The 20,270-nt window shown below is 48.3% G+C and overlaps 1 protein-coding gene across 1 annotated transcript in view; it reads right to left on the bottom strand.

Annotated features, from left to right (window-relative positions):
* The window catches only part of AHCY (adenosylhomocysteinase), a 29,142-nt gene extending 13,459 nt beyond the window's left edge, over window positions 1-15,683 (bottom strand). Inside the window, exons 1-5 of the mRNA XM_086474983.1 lie at window positions 15,652-15,683; window positions 13,594-13,784; window positions 10,686-10,761; window positions 7,657-7,809; window positions 1,073-1,185 (exon numbers count right to left, since the gene is read on the bottom strand). Of these exons, the coding sequence (XP_086331109.1) occupies window positions 1,073-1,185; window positions 7,657-7,809; window positions 10,686-10,761; window positions 13,594-13,784; window positions 15,652-15,679 (561 nt within the window). The 5' untranslated portion in view covers window positions 15,680-15,683. The remainder of the gene's footprint in view (window positions 1-1,072; window positions 1,186-7,656; window positions 7,810-10,685; window positions 10,762-13,593; window positions 13,785-15,651) is intronic.
* Window positions 15,684-20,270: the final 4,587 nt, after the last annotated feature.

The raw sequence follows: 20,270 nt of genomic DNA, 5'->3' as shown, positions 1-20,270 counted from the left end.
AATGCTAGTATAGGAACCTGGCACCAACTGAAAGTACCAAACTAGGAGAGCAGAATTTGTCAGCTCAGTTGCATATCTTCCTGGAAAATAAGCACTTGTTGGGCACTAGAATAAAATGAGCTCAACCCAAATCCACTCAAGAGGCTTTTTTAGAAACATCTGAATTTCCAAATCTACTAAACAGTATTAACAGTTATTATGCAAGGAAGCCCAAATCTAGGTGAAAAGGATGCAAAGAAACAAGCTTCTTCCAAGATCAACTGGATTCCAAGCCCACTAGCTATGAAATAAAAGTGCCAGATGCACCTTTGTGGGCAGGAGATATTCTTCAGATAGCAAACTGCAGAGAAAGTAGGCCAAAGAGTCAGTGAGAAATGCCATGCCCAAGAGGATAATGTTAGTATGGTAACTTGAAATAGATTTAGCAACTAGATTTAAAAAAAAAAATCTAGATGCAGAAACCTTAAGTACACCTGAAATTCCTACTATAATTCACTTGCACCCAAAATGTACCAGCACCCTTTAAACACCATTCCCCCTCATCCCTCAGTTCACCAGGATTTGTCTTGGGAAGCAGTAATATAGCCCAGCACAGAATAAATCCCTCTTGCCCTATCCTTTGCAACTGCAGCTTGCAGAGATACCTTGTCAGATCAACCAACCCTTACCAGCCACAAGCCCACACAGGTCACACTTGCTTTTTCCAGCTGGTACCTGCCACCTGCCTGTGGGCTTTAAGCCACTCAGAGTGAGGACATGCCCCTTGCCACAGGAACTGACTACGCCCCAGGAGCCATGATTTCCAAAGGTGTTTTCAGATTATTGAAATGCAGAAGAATGCACATCCTTGTATATAAAAAAAAAAAGCCCCTGATGTTATGAAAACAGAATATTTACAATGTGACATCCCATTAGAGACATCATGGGCTCACTTCAAGGATATGGTGAAAATATATTCAGTAGCGTGTCAAGAATAGCTCAGCAAAAGAAGGAATACTTGCACGGGAATGACAACATCCCAACACCAAACTGGTCAGAAAGCAGAATAGCAGAAGGGCTATGGCTGCATTACCTTGGTGACAGAGTCATTAACGTTGATAGCTGGCACTTTCAAGGTCCCATTGGCCTTCATCTTGTACAGGTTGTGAACTCCAGTGGTTGTCTCTTCTGAAATACCTCTAATTCCTGTGCAGAGAGTAAAGGGATTCACTCGGAGTTAACACTGATACAAACCAACACATCCAGGTGCTGGGAGCATCTTCCAGAGGCCTAAGTTAAATAAACCCTTCGCAAGAAGCAGGGAAGAGAAAAATCTTCATTTGGATCCTCAAACTGTAGTTTGAAACTTCAACCCAGTTTCTTCCCCCGTAAAGCACTTAGAGCAGGACAAAATATTCTTTGGAAAAATGGAAGGGGGACCAGCTCTAGACCAGGGAATCAAGAAAACCCCCATTCTAACCTATTTTCTCACAAAATGATCAAAACACTCTCACGCAAAAAGGGCAAGATGTTCACCTCAGTGATGTTTCTACAGCCTAGTCCATTCTTGCAAGGTGGCTTGAAAGGAGATAATACCTAAATATCCACACTTAAATCTAAAGCACTTGGATCAACTGAAAAAAAAAAAAGTAAAAAAAAATCAAATACACAGTTTGCCATTCCCAATCCTCCTGCTGTAATCAACTTCAGCTCTGATTAAAGAGCCAACACCCCCCCTAAATCTGGGTATCAGCTACATGAAACTTCAGTTTCATGGGTATCACTAGCACAATCAAGAAACATTATTTCAAATATATCCTTGTTTGAAAACAGTCCAGGAGGCAGAGACCAGAGACAAAGGACTGTCTAGAGACACCAATTAAGGACTAAATTCCTGATAACACAGGAACTGTCATGGGGTTACCTGGCTCCACATTACAACGAAAAGCCAAAGCTGTAAAGGAACCCCCTGCTTTAAGGATCCCAACTCTTCGTGGACTTTTTGAAAGCAGGCACTTGTTCAGAAGTGGCATCACAGTGGCACTTCTGGGCCTCTCTCCTCTCTAATGTCTCAATAATACCTCATTGTATATAAACTCTCTAGTTGCTGCACTGGGCAGCACCCCGATTACTTAGAAAGCCTATCCACATGAAGGCACTCAATTTAGGACATCAGAATAAATCCGAAACTAAACTATCCAGTCTGGCTGAATTTCCACAGTAGAGGATACGGTAATTATGTTCGTTCTTGAAGGACTGGAGACATACTGCAAGACAATTATTTTGCTGGAGCATGAAGTATTGGGGGAAAATGGAGGAATTCTGCTAAATCAGGTTGAAACCACCAACACAAGCCACATCTCTATAAAGAGATCCATGTGGCATTTGTAACTCATTCAGATTCACAAGAAAAGAAAAAATATGAGACAATTAATACCATGTTCTATGTACATCAGAGATTTATGCCCCTCCAGACAAGCGACCTTTCACACTGACCTCATAGAATAAAGGTGAAAGCAAAACAATTTTCCAGTCATTGTGATGAAATGACTAGAGTTGAAAAAATCCGAGAAATAAAAAACATTCATAAATTGTTCTGTTCAGGCCCTTTTACGGACAAAGCAGATGCCCGTCTGGGTTATGGTAAACAAGTGCACATGAGCAGACAGAAATATTGCTCCTTTTCATATTATTTTTCTTAATTCCTCTCTCTCACTGTATAACATACGATCACTTCCAATACCTACGCACACTTTTTTATCTACACTCTATCCACAGTCCTCCTAACATTTCAAAAAGGTGAGCACTAGCCTTCCTATTTCACAAACAGCAAAAGCAGAGGGGCCACAGGACTTGCCAAGACCAGCAGCCAGCAGCAACAGCAGCGCTCCTCAACCACAGCCCACGCACCTCCCCAGTGGCCAACCTTACTTCAGGGATGGGCAAGTGGGAACCAAAACAAATAACCCCCAGCAAAATCAAAACACATTATTCATTTAGTTCGTTAATTCTGGGTATCAAAGAGAAGTGTTCAAGTGTCACCACCTGCCCAGCCGCCAAGACCTATGAGAAGTTTATAGGACAGGATGAATGACTGGAGAACGACCTCTGTGAACAGCACACGCAACAGTCACCACCACTGCTGGGAGCAACAGCAGCAGCACAGCCCAAGGCGGGAACAGGAACAGCTCCCTGGCAGGCACCTGCACCCTCCGGGCACCCAGGGGTGCTCTGTCCCCCACACACGGCTCCCTAGCAGGCACCTGCACCCTCCGGGCACCCAGGGGTGCTCTGTCCCCCACACACGGCTCCCTAGCAGGCTGCAGGAGCACGGCTCCTGGGAGAAAGCAGGCGGGTGCTTTGCCCCCAACCCTTTGGGTTTCATCTGCACGGCTGGAACACGGGCCAGGGCGACAGCCGCCAGGAACTCAGGCCACCCCGTCCCAGCAAGGTGGGTGGGGGGCGAAAGGGAAATCCTGAATTTGCACGAGAGCTCAATTAAGTGAGAAAGAACAAAGCTGGTTCGAGTGACCCCCAGAGCTCACGGCTGAGGCCCCCGGAGGCGCAGCTCGCTGCCTTGCCCCGGCCCCCCCCGGAGACAGCCGCCCGCCCGCTTCCACACGGGGGCGCCCGCCCCGCCGGCGCTCTGCGGCGCAACACCGCCCCCTAGCGCCGCGCCCCGGCCGGGACCCCCCAGCGCCGCCCCACGCCCGCAGAGGTTCCTGCCGCGCCCCCCGCCGAGCTCTCCCGTCAGGGCAGCGGCACCCGGATGCCCCCTGGGGTTCAAACCCCTCCCCACTGCTTAAAACACGAAAAAAGCTGCGAAGCGGGCCGAGCCCAGAGGAGCAACCCAGGCCAAGCGCACGGACAAGGCCGGTTTACGGCTCCGAGCGCCTTCCAAAGCGGTTTTCAAACAGAACTTGTACAGAGCTCTCAAGGGAGTCTCAGACAGACAGGGCCATTAGACCTCCCTTTCACTTCCCAGACCACCAGATAGAGCACCAGCACTGTCACACGAAGGAAATGAGACCAACAATGCTCGAAGGAAAAAAAGAGCGCTCACTTGGGCTGATTTCCGCCCCCAAAGGCCTGCCTGCTCACAGACCTCACGCAGAGCCTTCAGTAACTACACTCCCCAGACCATGACCTGCAGGGAGGAGGAGTTCAGGCTTTAGCACATTCAGGGCTTGCTTGGAGGGGACAGGACAGTTCAAAGAACACTGCCTGGTGCTCAGTGAGATACAACGTTCGTAGTAAGTGACTCAAAAGTATCGATTTTCCAATGCAACCGCCTAGATCAAGTACCATCACCCCCTTGTGATGGAAATCTGTGGGAGGTCATGGCAGCAACCTCCAGTTCAAACTGCCCTCTTCTGATCTACCTGGCAACTAGGAGAGACATTCATCATCCTTCAAAGCACTCCAGGCTGACACTTCTAAGCTCAGCAGATTGTCTTTAAAAGGGCACCAAGAGAACCTCGCAGGCCAGCAGCATCCCTTCCCCAAAGACCACCTGCCTGCTGCCCCCAGGCCACATTTACAGCTCATCTAAACTACTTTGCAGCTCTGCTGAAGGAAGCGCTGCCTACACCACGCAATGTCAACACCCGAGTGACTTTAGTGCCTGGAGAACAGCAAAGGGCCTACAGCAAGGAAAAGGTTGAATTAAACTGAAACAGTCTTGCTAAACACTCAGACCTGCTTTGCTCCCCTGTACTACTTACCTGATCAATGAGCGAGTCTGCACCGATGGATCACAAAGGATCCAATCTTCTCCATCCTTTCTCAACCACGGTCCTCTGCACAGTTGCCAGAGCCCTCCCTCGCACAAGTTCAGATTACTTTCTCCTTTGTTCAGTTTAGTTTTTCCCCTCCTGCTTTTATTTATGTTGGTTTTGAGGGCATTTAGTTTAGTGGAATAAGGCAACAGTACCAAGGCCATTCTGCCCTCTAACAGCAGTCACAGCTAGGGAGAGGGGAAGCTTGCTGAGCATTTCCACACAGCTATTTAACACGTCTCCTAGTTGAAGCAGACTTGAATTAGCCTTACTTTCAACTGTTAGTTGCACACTAGGACTGAACTAACTTCTGTATACACTAGAAGCAGCTGAAGCATGGAAGACAGACAGTTCCCTTTGAAATTAGCCCAGAAAACTTGTCCTGCCTCTAAACAGCAAGTGGCACTTTCAGATGTTGGATGCCACAATGTCTTCTGCGCTCACAATCCCATCTTTCCTCACCCTGTGCATGCTCTGATGTTACTCTTGTCCCACCTCTCCCCCAAAGAGGTCAAATATCACCACAAGCCATTAGGATTTATTAGCCTCTATTATCTTCATGATACAAAAAACCAGATGCTACACAGCTTCACTCAAGCAGTCTTTGCAGAGAAGGGCTATGTGCAGAGATAAATGTTAAATGAGATCAAGGCTTTACTCCACAGGTCCCATTCTGTAAGTTTTGCTGTTTCCAAGGAGCAATGGACTGGAAGGTAAAACAGATCAAGTTCTATCACCCTCCACAGAGATCAGTCTTAATTAGTTTACTGAACTGCTGCAAGGAGGCTTTTCAACTACAGTCAGCGCAGATAGTGCAGACACTTTGGCAAGGGAAACGTTGACAGGTATAGCATCCTGCCTAGACTCTAAAGACCCAGTGGAAGAGCCATTTCTATGAATTTAGGAAGCAACCTCAGGCAGTAGTGATGGTTTTTATCAATGGCAGACGAGAAATGGATGCAAAGACAGGAGACAGTTCAACAGCCATTGCCCTACTGCACCGTACTACACCGCTCCCTTCCACAGCAGGAGCATGGGACAACAGGGAGCAAAGGGCTGGCGGGAAGAAAGCAGCAGACAGCAGGGCTGCAAGAGTGAAAGGAGCTCAGCATACGGACCCCCAGGAACAGGGACACTGAGGTGCTGCCTGTGCATGGAAGGGAAACAACCCTGCGAAACAAGAGTATGAACATGGGTGTCCTGGTTTCAGCTGGAGCTGATTTTCCTTCTCAGTAGCTAGAATAGTGCCGTGTTTTGGATTCATTATAAGGCTGTTGATAATATACTGATGGTTTTGGTTGTTGCTAGGAAATCAAGCACATTTCAATTTCCCATGTTTTGTTAGTGTGCAGGAGCACAAGAAGCTGAAAGGTCACCTGTCCCAAAGTAGCCAAAGGGATATTCCACACCACAGAATATCATGCTCAGGACAAAGTGGGAGAAGTTGTTGGGGGGACGGCGGGTGCAGTGGGTTGCTGCTCCAGCATCGGTCAGCAGATGAGCAACTGCATTGCACATCACTTGTCTTTTCTTGGATTTTATTTCTCTTTTCATTATATTCCTTTTCATTACAACTACTATTGTATTTTATTATTGTTACTATATTTTATTTTAGTTAAACTGTTATCTCAACCCACAAGTTTCACTTTTTTTCCAACTCTCTCCCTTATCCCACTTGGAGGGGGAAGGAGTGACCGAATGGCTGCATGGTGATGGCTGCGTGGTGTTTAGTTGCTGTCCAAGGTTAAATCTGACAATGGAAAAAAAATGCATTTTCTGGCCTCTGACAATGCCAGGAAGACAGGGAGGCATGATCAATTGTGGTATTCCTTGGCATCAAGTAGCAGAAAAGCAAGGTCATGAACATGAGACAGAGGCAATCTAGGAAGCAAGAGACCTTTGACAGAAGAGAGGGGATCCCAGCATGGCCGAGCAGACACCAATGACAACCTCTTGTTACAGTTTAAATTACAAAAATGTTGACTGTTGGATTACTAGTGACATCAGGTTGAGGATGAAGGAGAAAGTGAGGCCTGTCACACAGGAGAAGTTTCCTCTCTTCCTGGTGCCCCTACCCACATGAGCACATGGATGGGGAACAGCCCCACACTCCTCTTCCCACACAGCCCTATCCCATGGCCTGCTGCCTTCAGAGTTTTTCCCCCACAGCTTCTTCTTAAAGCAGTGCAATGGTCAGGAGAGCTGATCCAGCAGGCTTCTACAGCAACCTCACCTCTACGGACCAAGAACGAACATCAGCACATCCCACTGTACCAGTTTAGTTTCCACCCCATATCACCATCCAGTTTTCTTCACGTCCCAAAAGCACGCTCTCTAGCAACATGGGGCACCTGTGGCTTGCAGCAGCACGTATGATGGACACCAGCAGAACCAAAGAGAATCTGTCATACTTGCCAGGCACAGATCAGCCTGCTACTGCGGGTCATGCCAAACTCCCTTCAGTTAAATCTTTCTACATAAACATGTGCTAGCAACACACACTGATCTATTTTCATTTTTACTAAGATTGGGGAAGAAAAAGCATTAACGCTAAAAATAATGGCAAGCAGACATTCTAAACCACAGCCCGTTCCCAGGAAGCTTTTGGCAAGTCAGCAGTACCTCCGGTCATTCTCAGGTAATGGGAACCATGAAGGATGGCCAGGACAGGTCACTGCAGCTTACATACCACAGAGCAGAGATGGAAACAGCTCCTGCAGCTAAGAGATTCTGGTCTTGGACTGCAAGTAATTTTCACAGACTCATTCATAGCTTGTTTGCACATGCCTGTCCCTCTTCCCCCACCCCTTTTACACAAACAGGGAATTCCCACAGAAACAGACTGCCTAAACAGGCTCCCCAAGCAGAACCGTGCCTGACAAAACAAAATACAAGTCACCTTTCAAGAGCTGTGGGTATTTGGTATGAACTAGGTTCGTAAGATCTCCACCATCATCCAAAATCATGTTGAGGGGCTGCCCATCCTTGAAGTACAGGGTCTGCTCAATGCACCACAAATATTCCTCGTCGGTCTCTCCTTTCCAGGCAAACACTGCACAGGAACAAAACACACACTATTAGCCAGTTTCTTACTCAGCAGTAGTAAAGCAGCCAACAGAAGATTTCATCGGCAGCTCTCAGTAGCAGAGCCAACAGACAGATGATTATCTGTGCCTGCAGGCCAGAAAAGACATTTGCATTGAAAAAAAGATCTCAGAATGAGCAGAAGTGAAATGACTTTGCCTTTTGTTCCAGACCACAAACTTGGCCTAAATTTTGAGACTTCACTGCTCTCCTTATTTTTCTTCCATGTTAAGAAGGAGAGGACAAAGCAAACTAAAGCACGCTTACAGCCACAACACCCTGTTGCTCCCCTAATACACCCTACATTAACAGGAATTAGAAATAGCCACTGGATATATTGATACAGACAAATGAAAACACAACTACAGCATTTTCTAGCTCAATAGAAAAGGACAAGACTTTAGCATGAGCTAAGCACTAGATTACAAACTCTTCAGCAACTTTGAGTTTAAATTCTAGTCTATAGCACAGCACTAAAATCCAAGCTGCCATGCCTTGTCCGCTCTTACTAGGGCATGTTTCTACATCACTACATCACCAGCAACATGCTGCAACCACTACCGTGTTTTATCTTTCCAGGCATTTGTACTGGCTTCATGCTATACTTGAGCCTCAGTGGTAGCCAGCCATTCAAAATATTCATCAGGCACACGATTTACATACCCCAACATTTGGATAAATTGTCATGTTTTCACTGAAAACTAACCTTTAGCCATGAAGAGACAATCATGCAATTGCCCCTTCTGAAGAAATGTGCATCAGTATTTCATATCACATCCAAAGGGTCAGCATTCCTCCAAGGTCTCAAATTCAGTATGTGACATGCAATATTAACAAAAAGCGCAAGTTCCACAAAACAAGGATACCAAGGGCAGAGGTCAAAATCTTAGACAAACATCCCACCTGTAAACTGCTCTTCAGTTGAGTTTTGGGTGTTGAGAGCAGTAAGGAAGGCAATATCCTAACATCAGATCCAGAGAGTCCGGCCTGGGCCTTTGGCATCACATGCCAGAGACAGGCAGGGGTGACGCCTGCAGCTAGTAAGGCCAAAGCTGCTGATGAAGGGACCCCTTTCTTCTGTTACCTTAGAATGGGCCACAGCTGGGGAAAGCCTCATGGCAATAGCTAACAACAGAAATGAAAGGCACCTCCCAAAGCAAAGAGTCAGGCTGCCAGAAATCAGATTTAGCCTCTGCCCACATCCAGGCTCAGGCCATGCAGTTCCCAGCACCAAGCCATTAGGACTCTATGTCCTTAAGCTGAGTAACACAGCAGCCAGCTTAATGTACTCCTACTGATCTGCAAGGAATTTACCTTTATTGAAAGGCAACAGTAACAAAACAGCAGGATCCTGATAAACTGCTTCAGGGATATCAGGCAGAAAGACAGCTGGCCTAGCTCTAGCTTAAAAATACCTTGGGTATTGACCCTGTCACTGTAACAGGGGACACTTCCCCAACCCCTCATCATTTTTGGGGTATGGGCCCAATAGCTTTGTTAGCTGACTCTACTAGAAAATAATATAGGGGAAGTATGAAGAGTTTTGATTTCTTTTGCGTAGGTTCGACTCCTATTTTTCTAAGTTTTGTTAAGGAAGTGAGGGGGTGGTGTACCTCTGTGTTCACTTTATCATAGTGACCCTTGTGTTCAGGCACACTTCCTTGTGGCCCTCAGGTAAGGGGGCAGGCCTGCACAGCAGACTGGTATGCTAGTATGTCAGAGGCATAGTGCCAGGGTTATAGGTAGAAAGTTTTTTCAAAGTAGGTGTATGAGTTGGTTGTAGCAGAATCGAGGGTATGAGGCACGGATTCAAAGGAAGCCTGAGGAGAGAAGTGGGGTTTTTATGGCCAGAATAATAGGAAACAGTTCTGAGGGAGGGTTGAGTGAGCTAGGGTTTACAAATAGAATAGTGGTTAGTGTGTTTATGAGTATAATGTTTGCATATTCGGCTAAGAATAGGGCAAATGGTCCTGCAGCATATTCTACATTGAAGCCTGATACTAGTTCAGATTCTCCTTCTGTAAGACCAAATGGGGCACGGTTTGTTTCAGCAAGCGTGGAGATATACCATATTATTGCAAGTGGTCAGGAGGAGAAGATTAGGTATAGTGGTTCTTGGGTTATGGCAAGGGTGTTTAGGGTGTAGTTTCCGCTAATTGACGACAGACAGGAGGATAATAGCTAATGCTACTTCGTAGGAGATTGTTTGTGCTGCTGCTCATAGTGCACCAGTTAGGGCGTATTTTGAGTTTGATGCTCAGCCAGACCATAAGATTGAGTACACTGCTAAGCTTGACATGGCTACGAGGAAGAGGAGGCCTAGGTTTAGGTCGGCAAGTGAGAATGGGAGGGGAAGGGGTGTTCAGATGGTGACTGCTAAGAGGAGGGCTAGTATGGGAGTTATGATAAAGAGAAAGGGGGTGGAAGTGGATGGCCAGATAGGCTCCTTGATGAATAGTTTTACACCACCTGCTAACATCCTTTCTCCAACCCCTCTTCAGCACCAAGTGGGCTGGAAAGTCCCAAGCACTCTATCTACAACATTTACACACCAATCCATTTAATTACCTAGCCCATTCAATCACCTTAATGACCAGGCTTAAAGCTGGTAACATACAGCCACGCTCTTTCATAGCCTCACACCAGCTATTGTCAGGAGCGCCATGCATAGCCTGATGCAATGCAGCTTGAATCAAATGTCCTGTTTTGTAACAATCACTGCTTTTGATGGGCTGTTTCTATCCTGAAGCTTGTTCAGAAGAGCTTGATTTGTACACAGTTTGATTTAGCTAGAAGAGGCAGTACACCCCAACTCAGAGCCAAATTAGAACACAGAAAACTTACCAGGGATACCAGCTTTTGCAATAGCAGCTGCAGCGTGGTCCTGAGTGGAGAAAATGTTGCAGCTTGACCATTGTACCTGGAAAGCAACGCAAGTTTTGTTTGCTGAACAAAGTTCTGAGATATCGGGCACTCTCTTCCAGAGACAGGAGTTAAAAAGGGAGCAAGAGCAGAAAGGTATATTAGTGCAGATTCCTGCCTTTCTCAGTAGCTCTGCAAAGTTAAGGTGAAAACTAAGTATCTGACTAGGCCAGGAAAAATAATGTCATTCTGGGAGAGAATGTAACAGAGCTTCAGCTGTGCCACAATTGGCCATCTCCTTACTGACGAGAGCTTCTGCCAGACAGCCCGAGCATACATTCAGCTGTAAGACCTTCAGGAAGTGTGCAGCTAAGTGGGTTTAGAAAGTTTTGGTCATAGAAGTTCAGATTCTCAGGACAGCCACATAGCAAGTGTCCACTGAGGGATATGGACACGCAGCAACACACCTGCTGGCACTCAGAAGAATCAGAAATGCATCTGAAACACTACACTCAAAAGGCATTCTCTAAGATTATGCTGACCCAACTCCCACTCTGTGCTCCAGTCATGGAAACTTTTCCAGCTGAGCTAAGTGCTTTCCACAGATTTCATAACTAGGCTCAGGCATGTAGAAAAGCAACAGCCTGTTACAGAGTTGCATTGAAAAGTATCTGCATACCTACTGCAGCTCCCCAGCAGGCACAGAAACCACCACATCCTAAAGCCACACATGAGTTCTCACTCTGCTCCCCCCAGGGCTGACCAGCAGGTATTTGCATGCTTATTTATAACAGACCTTGAGGAGAGAGGGCAATACAGCATAATCCTTCAGCCTCTTTTCAATACTCATCCCAATTCATCAAGAACTGACACTTCAAAGGGCTGCAGCAGGAAGCACCTCATCTGAGCCTTGTCAGTGAAAACACACCTGGAGGGAGCACAGAAAAACTGAATCCATGACCTTAAGCAGTGCACCTCCTCACCTGGGTTTTTCTAAGCTCCCTCCATATCAGTAGAGATGACATCAGGAGGTGTCACGAAATTGCAAACATACAGAATACCTCTATATTGTTTAGACTACAAGAACTTGATACAAGACATGGGCCACTTCAACTCTGCATCCTCAGATGTTACACCAGCTTGTGATAACGGCACAGACCCTAGAACAGTTGGCATACCTGATGTGCTCAGAGCCTAATACTTACATCACTGGTTACAAAGGGGATGCATTCTTATTACAACTTTAGAACTTACACTCCAAGGCACAGAGTATTTATTCTATATTTGTTAATCTAGCCAAAAAAGGGATACCATGATTACTAGGCTGCAGTGAGCTACATCCTCACTATGTAGGTTTATGGTTTCACCAGAGTTTCAGTCCTCCCTCCTAAGCAGAACAGATGAACCAGAGCTGAATCCAAAGTCAAGTCAAAGTCTAAACTAACGTGCAGGCATCAAGACAAGGAAGGAGCTAACACAACAGCACAAATCTTACAGACACAACCACAAGTTACACTTAGAGGAACAAAATCTCTGCAGGTACATCCCTGAATGACTTTAATCCCATACAGCATTTATTTGGGGTTGTGCTCAGACTAAAGCAGCTTGGCAATGTTTACACAAGCACACAGCTGCTGCCTAGGCCAGCCATATTGGGATACAAGCAACCAACAGGAGCAGCAAGGAGCTTCCCAAATTTCAGGGGCTACTGCCTTCTTTCAAATCCTGTGGAGGGACAAGAGTTTCATACACAGAGTAACTGGAATAAAGCCAGGACTGTACCTCCACATCAAAGGTCTCTTTCAGCACTGCACCATTTGCAACCGTGGAACAGCTCTGAACAGGCTGAAAACCACCTGCACAACTGCATGTACCTTGCCCAGGCTGACCTGGCACGCTGTCTACACCTGCCCCCTCCACTTTTTGAGGAAATGCTTTAACTGCTACAGAGAGAGCACTTCCCCTTCTCCCAGTGCCTTTTGACCAGCATGACACTGCTCAATTCTTTCAACCATTCCCACAATCCCATCTAGGGCACCTCTGGGCAGCCTGAGTTCCAATAGTTAAGCTTCAGGAAGAAGGAATTTCAGATCACATACGTACTTAACATAATCCATCATCAAGTTCCAGTCAGCTCCCTGCTCAGCATGCAAGCTATGTGGATTGTGCTCAGATGCCGGGTTCTCCTCATGGCCTGTACGCTGAACAGTCAGCCATGATGTCTGGACCTCACTCAGCAAGCCAGGCAGAGGACACAATGTAGTAAATGACTTAAAAGTATCCCAGCCTTTAATATGGACCAGGGTAACTGGTCCATAGTCACACAACAAATACAAAGTCAGCGGAGTCTCCAGTCCTCGATCACTGAACCCCACTGATTCCCTGTTGTGCTCCTGCACAGCTCAAGGGCCAGAATGAGCTCTCAGAAAGCTTCATTAGTCTTTGCTGACTTTACTGGGGCACGGTGTGGTTCTTAAGACAGGCTAATCTGTGCCGGAGGCAGTCACTAGAGCTTCAGCATTACCAACAACAGCACTGCATGCCCGAGCACAACACGATTGCGTGGGAGCAGCTTTTGGCACCACTGCTCAGGGTGCTATACACACAGCTGACAGAGCTGTGGAAGCCAGCAACCCAGCCCAAAACAGGCACTCATGGAGATGCAGCTTGTCCAGAAGGAAGACACACCCCAGCGGTGCACGCAGTACAGGTGACAAGCTTTTTGCTTAAGGAGTGAAGACATAACACATCCACCTGGAGATTGCAGCATGGTCTCTTTCAAAAAGCAGAGACACTTGCAGGATCCCCCAAGGCAGTTATCTAATCAGCAGTGCCCCAAGCAGAGCATTACCTAAGCACTCCCAGAAGGAGAAACTCAGCAACACCTTACCTCAGCTCCCAGCTCTATGAGGGTCTCTATGAGAACCGCTGTCTGCACAGTCATGTGAAGGCAACCAGCAATACGTGCACCCTTCAGTGGCTTTGATGCAGCATACATCTCCCGCATCTTCATCAGCCCTGGCATCTCATTCTCCGCAATCTCAATGGCCTTGCGACCCCAGTCTGCAAGGCTGATGTCAGCTGCGAGAGGAGGAGGACAGGTGTCAGTTTAAATAGCGGAGACTAGGTATCTGTTCACACACTTGTGGATAGGCATTGGCTGCAACAGCTGAACACCCAGCAACAGCTGGCAGAGCGAGCTGGGGTCAAAATGGGCCTATCGCAGTTCCTCCCTGCTTTTTTACAATCGTACACAGGCTTTCAAACAAGTTTAGACCAATCCTAACAGCCCCACTGAAAAAATGTGCTCCTGAATGAGCATATTAATCAACTGTGATCTACATGCAGACATCCTGAGGCCCATTAATTCGTTAAGCCCCAGCCTTAAGCACTCCTCTTACAGACACTGCCCCTGGGTTTGACACTTCCTACAGAGATTTACTTCCACAGCATTAACACTTGCATGAGTGGGCAGGGGGCTGCCTGTACAGAAATAGCTTCCCCACATGAGAACACACACAGCATGCTCCCTGCCAAGTGCACCAGGAGCTGAGCCCAGCCCAGCTCCCCCTCTTAAGAGCTAAGCTGCAGGGTTCCTACCCCCTTGGATCCACAAAGATTATTTTCAAGGCACCATAACTACCTTAGTTACAAGTCTACCTCTGCCTTTGTAAAAGGGATCTACAGTAGAAAAGTTCAGCGAAAACTGTACAAAAGAGAATTCTGACACGCTAGCTCACGGTAGCAAATACTGCACTCACTATCAATGTCTGACTCATCTTAAAAAGACAAGGGTCAAACAGCTAACACCTAGGTGCACCACTTTGCAGCATTGGCCAACATCAAGGGTCCCCCTCACTCAGCTCTTTCAGAGATTTCAGAAGCTTTCCATCTCACTTCAGAACACGGTCAGATACTTTTCTTCCACCTACCCAGTGAACAAAGGGCATTTAAAGCACTCAGGAACACTAGGACCTCTGAGTCAGACTGCTGCATTTAATAGAGACAAGCTAACTGCGTCTTGCTCCAGAATGAAGCCTAGGGGCCACTGAAGCTATTGCCTACACTTTGGCTGACTTGTGCACAGCCCTTATAGCGACAGGACTGAAAACAGCACATGCAATGGAAGTACCACAGAAAAAAAACTGTATCAAGAGGGGGAGTCCCGAATCTTACCCCTCTTAAAGGCTTGGTAGTTTTACCAGCACTGCTTAAAAAAATATGCTGTAGTATTTCAGGTTCATAGCCTCCAAGGCAAATTATTTATGAATCTGAGCCTTGCAGACTAATGTTCTTCTCTTTGAGTTTCGTTTTCAAAGAGCATGCAACTCTTCATAAAAATTGGGTGATTTTGTGGAGTTCCAGGTCTATAAAATCCTTAGGGAAACGTGTAACGCAGGTCCCTGATGTAACGATACTTCCACGTTTCGAGTGAAAGCCTGGCCCCAGGCAAGGGCTTCTGGCCGGCAGTCAGAGCACGAGCCTAGGGAGGGGCAGCCGGGCTCACCCGCCCTGGGCTCCGGGGCAGGAGAGCAGCAAAATCGCGGGTGGAAACCCCAGTGGTCCTACGCTGCGGAAAGAGACGGCAGCTCCAGAGAGCCGGTGCAGCCCCCAGAGGCCCCGTCCTTCTCCGCGGGTGCACCAGCAGCGCGGGTGCGAACGCAGCGCCCCCCCGCAGCGGGGAGGGGGCGGGCGGGCTCGGACTCCCCGTCTGTCCCGCAGCCCGCGCTCCCTGACCCCGCGGCGGCGCGGCCCACAGGCAGCTGCCATCTTCCGCCCGCGGCCGCATCCCGCCGCGGCACCGGGACGGCGGAGCCCCCGGCGCGCTCCGCGGCCCGGCCCCGCACGCCGCCGCAGCAGGCCGGGCCCGGCGCAGAGCGCTCGCCCCGGCCACGGAGGAGCCACCAGAGCCCCGCGGAGGCAGGCGGGGCCCGGGGCTCGCACTCACCCACTTTGTACGGCAGCCTGTCCGACATGCTGGCGGGCCGCGGCAGCCGGCAGAGCAGAAGGCAGCGGCGGCCCCGAGCGCGCTTTAAGTAGAGGCGGTGGCGCCGCCTGCGTGGGGCGGGGCGGGACGGGGGCCGCGCCGGCACGTGCGCGTTGGGGCCCGGCCGCTGCGAGCGGGAGGGGGGCTCGGCCGGCGGGGCCGCCCCCTGCGCCGCCGGGCTCGTGGGGCCCGCCCGGCCGCGGATCCGCCTCCCCCGCGGCCAGAGGGGGCCCCGGAGCCCCACCTCCCGGTGCCTAGGGTGTCCCCAGAAGCTGCCCGCCGCCCCCGGGGGCTCCACAGGGCTCCTCTGCCCCTGAGAGCAGGGGGAGGCCCACGCCAGGGCCCCGCCACCCGCCACCAGCGGTGCCAGGACAGGCCTTGGAGCCACCCAGGACCAGAGCAGGTCTGAGGGGAGTGCCAGGACAGGTTCTGCTCCCCAGTAGCAGATCTGGCCATGGAGCCGCTGTGGGCACTGGCCAGGCAGCACACCCCAGCAGCACACCCTGTCCCACTCTCCTGGGAGGTTCCCATGGGTTCGCCCATGTGAGCAGTTACTCTGTGGTGTAAGGACCCTGCCGAGGGCAGCGCACAGCTCGGCCAACCAGGCCTGCACGGCAGGTGAGATGGAGCCGAGGCAGAGCGCGTGGGCCGCCCTATCTGCCTGGACCTTGGACTTGGCTGCGGTCTGTTCCTCTTTCCAGCCTACAGCCGGTTTACCAGGTGCAGGGCAGGAGCAGCACGGGCATGCCTGCCAGCTCTGCCCTCCGCCACAGCCAATGCCGGCTGCACACGCAGGAGGCAGAGCCCTGCTTCAGCCTTGTCTGGGGGTCACACACGCATTCACCCCTGTTCTAACACCTGAAATGTTTTTCATAAGCCTCAGTCGTAAACTGGGGCGAACTTCGCAACCAGGGTGTTATACACCTCTTATCTGTGAAATACTGAAAAGTGAGGATTTCCTCATGCTTACCCAGAAATTCTCAATTATTTTGCAAAGTTTGAAATCATTCTCAGTGCAGTGTTCACCCCGAGACCCCAACTCTCAGTGTTCCCGGTAAATGAGATTCAATATTTGTTACCAGCTGACCTTCAGTGATTGGTTCTACAGTGAACAGTCCATATAGAAAGACAGAAGTCCCAGTATAAAACCTGCAGCCCTATAGCCAGTACAGGTGCAAGTGGTAATGTTTGTGTTTGATATTCAGCGTGCTGCAGGCACACCAGCACACCTGATACCATACCAAGCAGTTCTGTAAATCAAACGGTGCCCAAAGGAGTAGCATGTCCATTCCCTTGGAACAGGTTAATCTAGCCCAGTCACACTTTCATTGGTTTACATCACCAAACTTTTTGTCACAGCTCGAATGCCCCGACTCGCAGCAGCAGGACAGCAGTTTGAGCTTTGGCAGTTCCCACACACTCGTCCAAGACACCAAGGCTGTATTGCTGGCAGACTGCAGTTTCTGTGTGCTCCTGCACATCTGCCTTTGCTGACAAGCAAAGGGGGGACTTCCCGACAGCTCTACGTTATACAGTGTGACCTAAGGGCAACAAAATGCTCAAGATGCCTTGCGTGAGGTATCAGCCCACAGCCTCCCCAGCAAACCCGATCATCAGTTTGTCAAATACAGTCAATGTCTTTATGCACTAACCCACAGCAACACATAAAATGTCCTTCCTAAATTAATGAGGAAGGCCAGAACAAAGATGATTTCATACCACTCCCACCAATTTCAGTTCAAGGTGTACTTCCCTGTGAAGGCCGAAAGGGACCAGCACCTGACTACAGCTAAGCCAAGGAGCGGGTGGCAGGAGCTGACAGTGTTTATGAAATGAGGACAGATCAGCTCCATCTAGCGTGAAGGTGCTCCAACGCTTGTCGAAGTAGTCTCAGTTGTTTATAAGTGCATAAGGAGTGCCTAAAGACAGGTCGTGCTAGCAGCATGGTTTGCCCCGACCCTCTGACTTTGATTAATTCCTCATAGCACTGTATTATACTACAACTTAATGTATAAGTAGTCAGTGCCTGGACTAGTCATATATACCCTGGTCCTTTCACTGTGGCTGTCACTTGTGGATTTAGGACACCAGATGGCACAAGGCAGGCACAAAATGGAGGGAATAGGATGTAGTGAAGAGGAAGGAACAGGAAACAGCAGAAGAGTCAAAAAAATCACTACCTAACAGAGTACATGAAAAAACAACAGGATGTTATTCATGTTATACATCCTGTGACTGTTTCATTTACTGCAGTAGTTCAGGTAACAGAGTTCTGGGTTGTAAATTTAAATATCTCACAGTCACTGAAAAGCTGTGAAACTCCGGAAAAAAAAACACAACACTTTTTTTAAAAAAAATGAGAATAAGAACTGTATTTTAACAAAGATTGGACTTACTGGCATGGCTAGGAAATACTGTAGATTTCAAGACTAGGAGAAAACATCGGTCTGAGCTTCTGTATGATACAGGTGGTACTTCACAGAGGCACTCCATATAAAGCCAGTTGGCTGCTTGACTGGGGCAATTTATATATTATATACATTATAAGAAGGATGCCCATGATTTGTTCAACAGGATCCTCGCTTGACAGTGCACTGGGTGGATCTGTGCTGAGTGTGAATTAGAAACGTACAGAAAATGAGGCTGTTGTTCACAGAACTTCACTTGTCACAGCAGGTAGAAGATGGGTGTCAAAGAGTGGCAGGAATCATCTGCCAATTAATGCAGCGCTGTGGGAGTATGGAGAACTGGGTTCTATCCCTACCATAGCCTATCATCCCCCTGTGGTGCTGGCTCAGGCCCTTAGGACAGGTTTTGCATGAGTGATCATTCTCTAGGTGCCTGTGACAAGCATCCTCTGCTCTTTCCTGCTCTTTGACCGATGTTCTGCCAGGCTGCGTGGACTGAAGTCCAGAGTACATCACTAACCTTAGAAAATGCAGCACAACGCCAAATACTCTGACGAAACAAACGGTGTGTGTCTCAAAGTGGTACCCACAAACAATGAGAACTTGTGATGTTATATTCTGTACCTCAGTTCACCCTTACACATAAACTGCAGACAACGACTTCACTTTACCACAAACTTATATACACATTGCAAAAATAAATTCATTTCCGCCTGTGAAACACTACAATATTGTGGTGGCAACATTCAGGAGCACCCTGAATTAGGAAACTAATGTTGTTTTACCCTGCGTAGAGGTTTGGTGAGGAGTGAAGAAGAATCCCCACAGTGAATGGTGCCGATGAAAGAGGTGTTGCCTAACGACGTTCCAGCTGGCACAAGCCATGCCGTGCAGTGGGGCAGGTACAGTGATGATCCAGTTAGATGGTATCATGGTAGATGTCACAAGGTGCCTAATGAAGGTTGTAACTGTGATGCCATCACTGGCATCTTCTAAGTAAAGTGCTTTGCTCTGTAGCCTTACTGCTTGCAAGGGCCCAGCCAGCAGCTGGAGGTTGCAGCAGCCTTCTTACATGCACCCTGGATGACTCACGCTGCTAATTTAGCTCAGCAGGGGTCCCATGTGGACTAGAGCCCTTGTTGTTCATGCCTCAAATTGGCTGTTCACATAGTGCTGTCACGGGTAGCGCAGACATGCACTTCCAGTACTCACAAACGTGTTACAGCTCACTCACTGTCGTCTTGTGCAGCAGTATGGAGTAACACCACTGGGGATCTAGTTCAGTTAACGCTATCTCAGTCCACAGCAACATTCATATTACTGTAGCAAGCATTAGCATTATGATGATAGTACCGTTTACCACCATGATATTAAATTCAACAAAATTCCAGATTCACCACAGCTAACTTTCTCCTCCCTTCTCCTCAGTAGAGGCTTCTGCACTTTACCAGGTCCCGATTTTGTTTGTGGTATCATCCATTTCCCATCATTAACTGCCCAACAGGGGGCACAGGGAGCCTTCGGTTTGACTTTGCTGTGAATGAGGACTAGCAGCATTTAAGTACGAGTTTGGTGTGATCAAGCTGGTGCCTTTTGGGAGGTGTACAGTTAGTCCACAGGTTAAAAGGAGGCTATGTTTTGTTGCAAGGACACTAAAAATTATTGACTTGTAAACATGCTGTCTTACACCCAGTGCAAGCATGAACTGAAGCAAGAGCTAGAAGATAATAAATAAACTGGTGTGAAGGGAAGTTTGGACTAATTTTACCTCTTGCCTCTTATTTTCCCTATACCTCCAACAAGAGAAAAAAATCCCAGGTTTTGTTTCTTAAAGGAACCCCAGGGCCAGACAGTTACACAAGAGGCCGGTTCAGTCCCAAAAAGCCTGAGGCTCTGGGTTGGTGGTAACTCCATACAACATCATCTTCTCCTCCCTGTCACAGTTGTAGCAAGCATGAGGATAACATGAACTGAGGACCAAGCCCTGAGCCTTGTAGAGCAAGTTTAACCAAGTATATTCTCCCTTAATCCAGCCTGGGAAATTATGAGCAGTGCAGCTGGTATGTTAATGGCATGTGATGGGACTGGTACAGCAACCCTCCTGCCCCTTGCTGTTACTCACCTTAAGTTTGCAATTCAGCTGCCCAGTTACTCAGTGCACACTGAGCATAA

Source organism: Leptosomus discolor, chromosome 17, assembly GCF_034619465.1.
Source record: "Leptosomus discolor isolate bLepDis1 chromosome 17, bLepDis1.hap2, whole genome shotgun sequence".
NCBI lineage: Eukaryota > Metazoa > Chordata > Aves > Leptosomiformes > Leptosomidae > Leptosomus > Leptosomus discolor.
The sequence above is the reverse complement of the archived record's forward strand: the minus strand, read 5'-3'. Positions and strand labels throughout refer to the sequence as shown.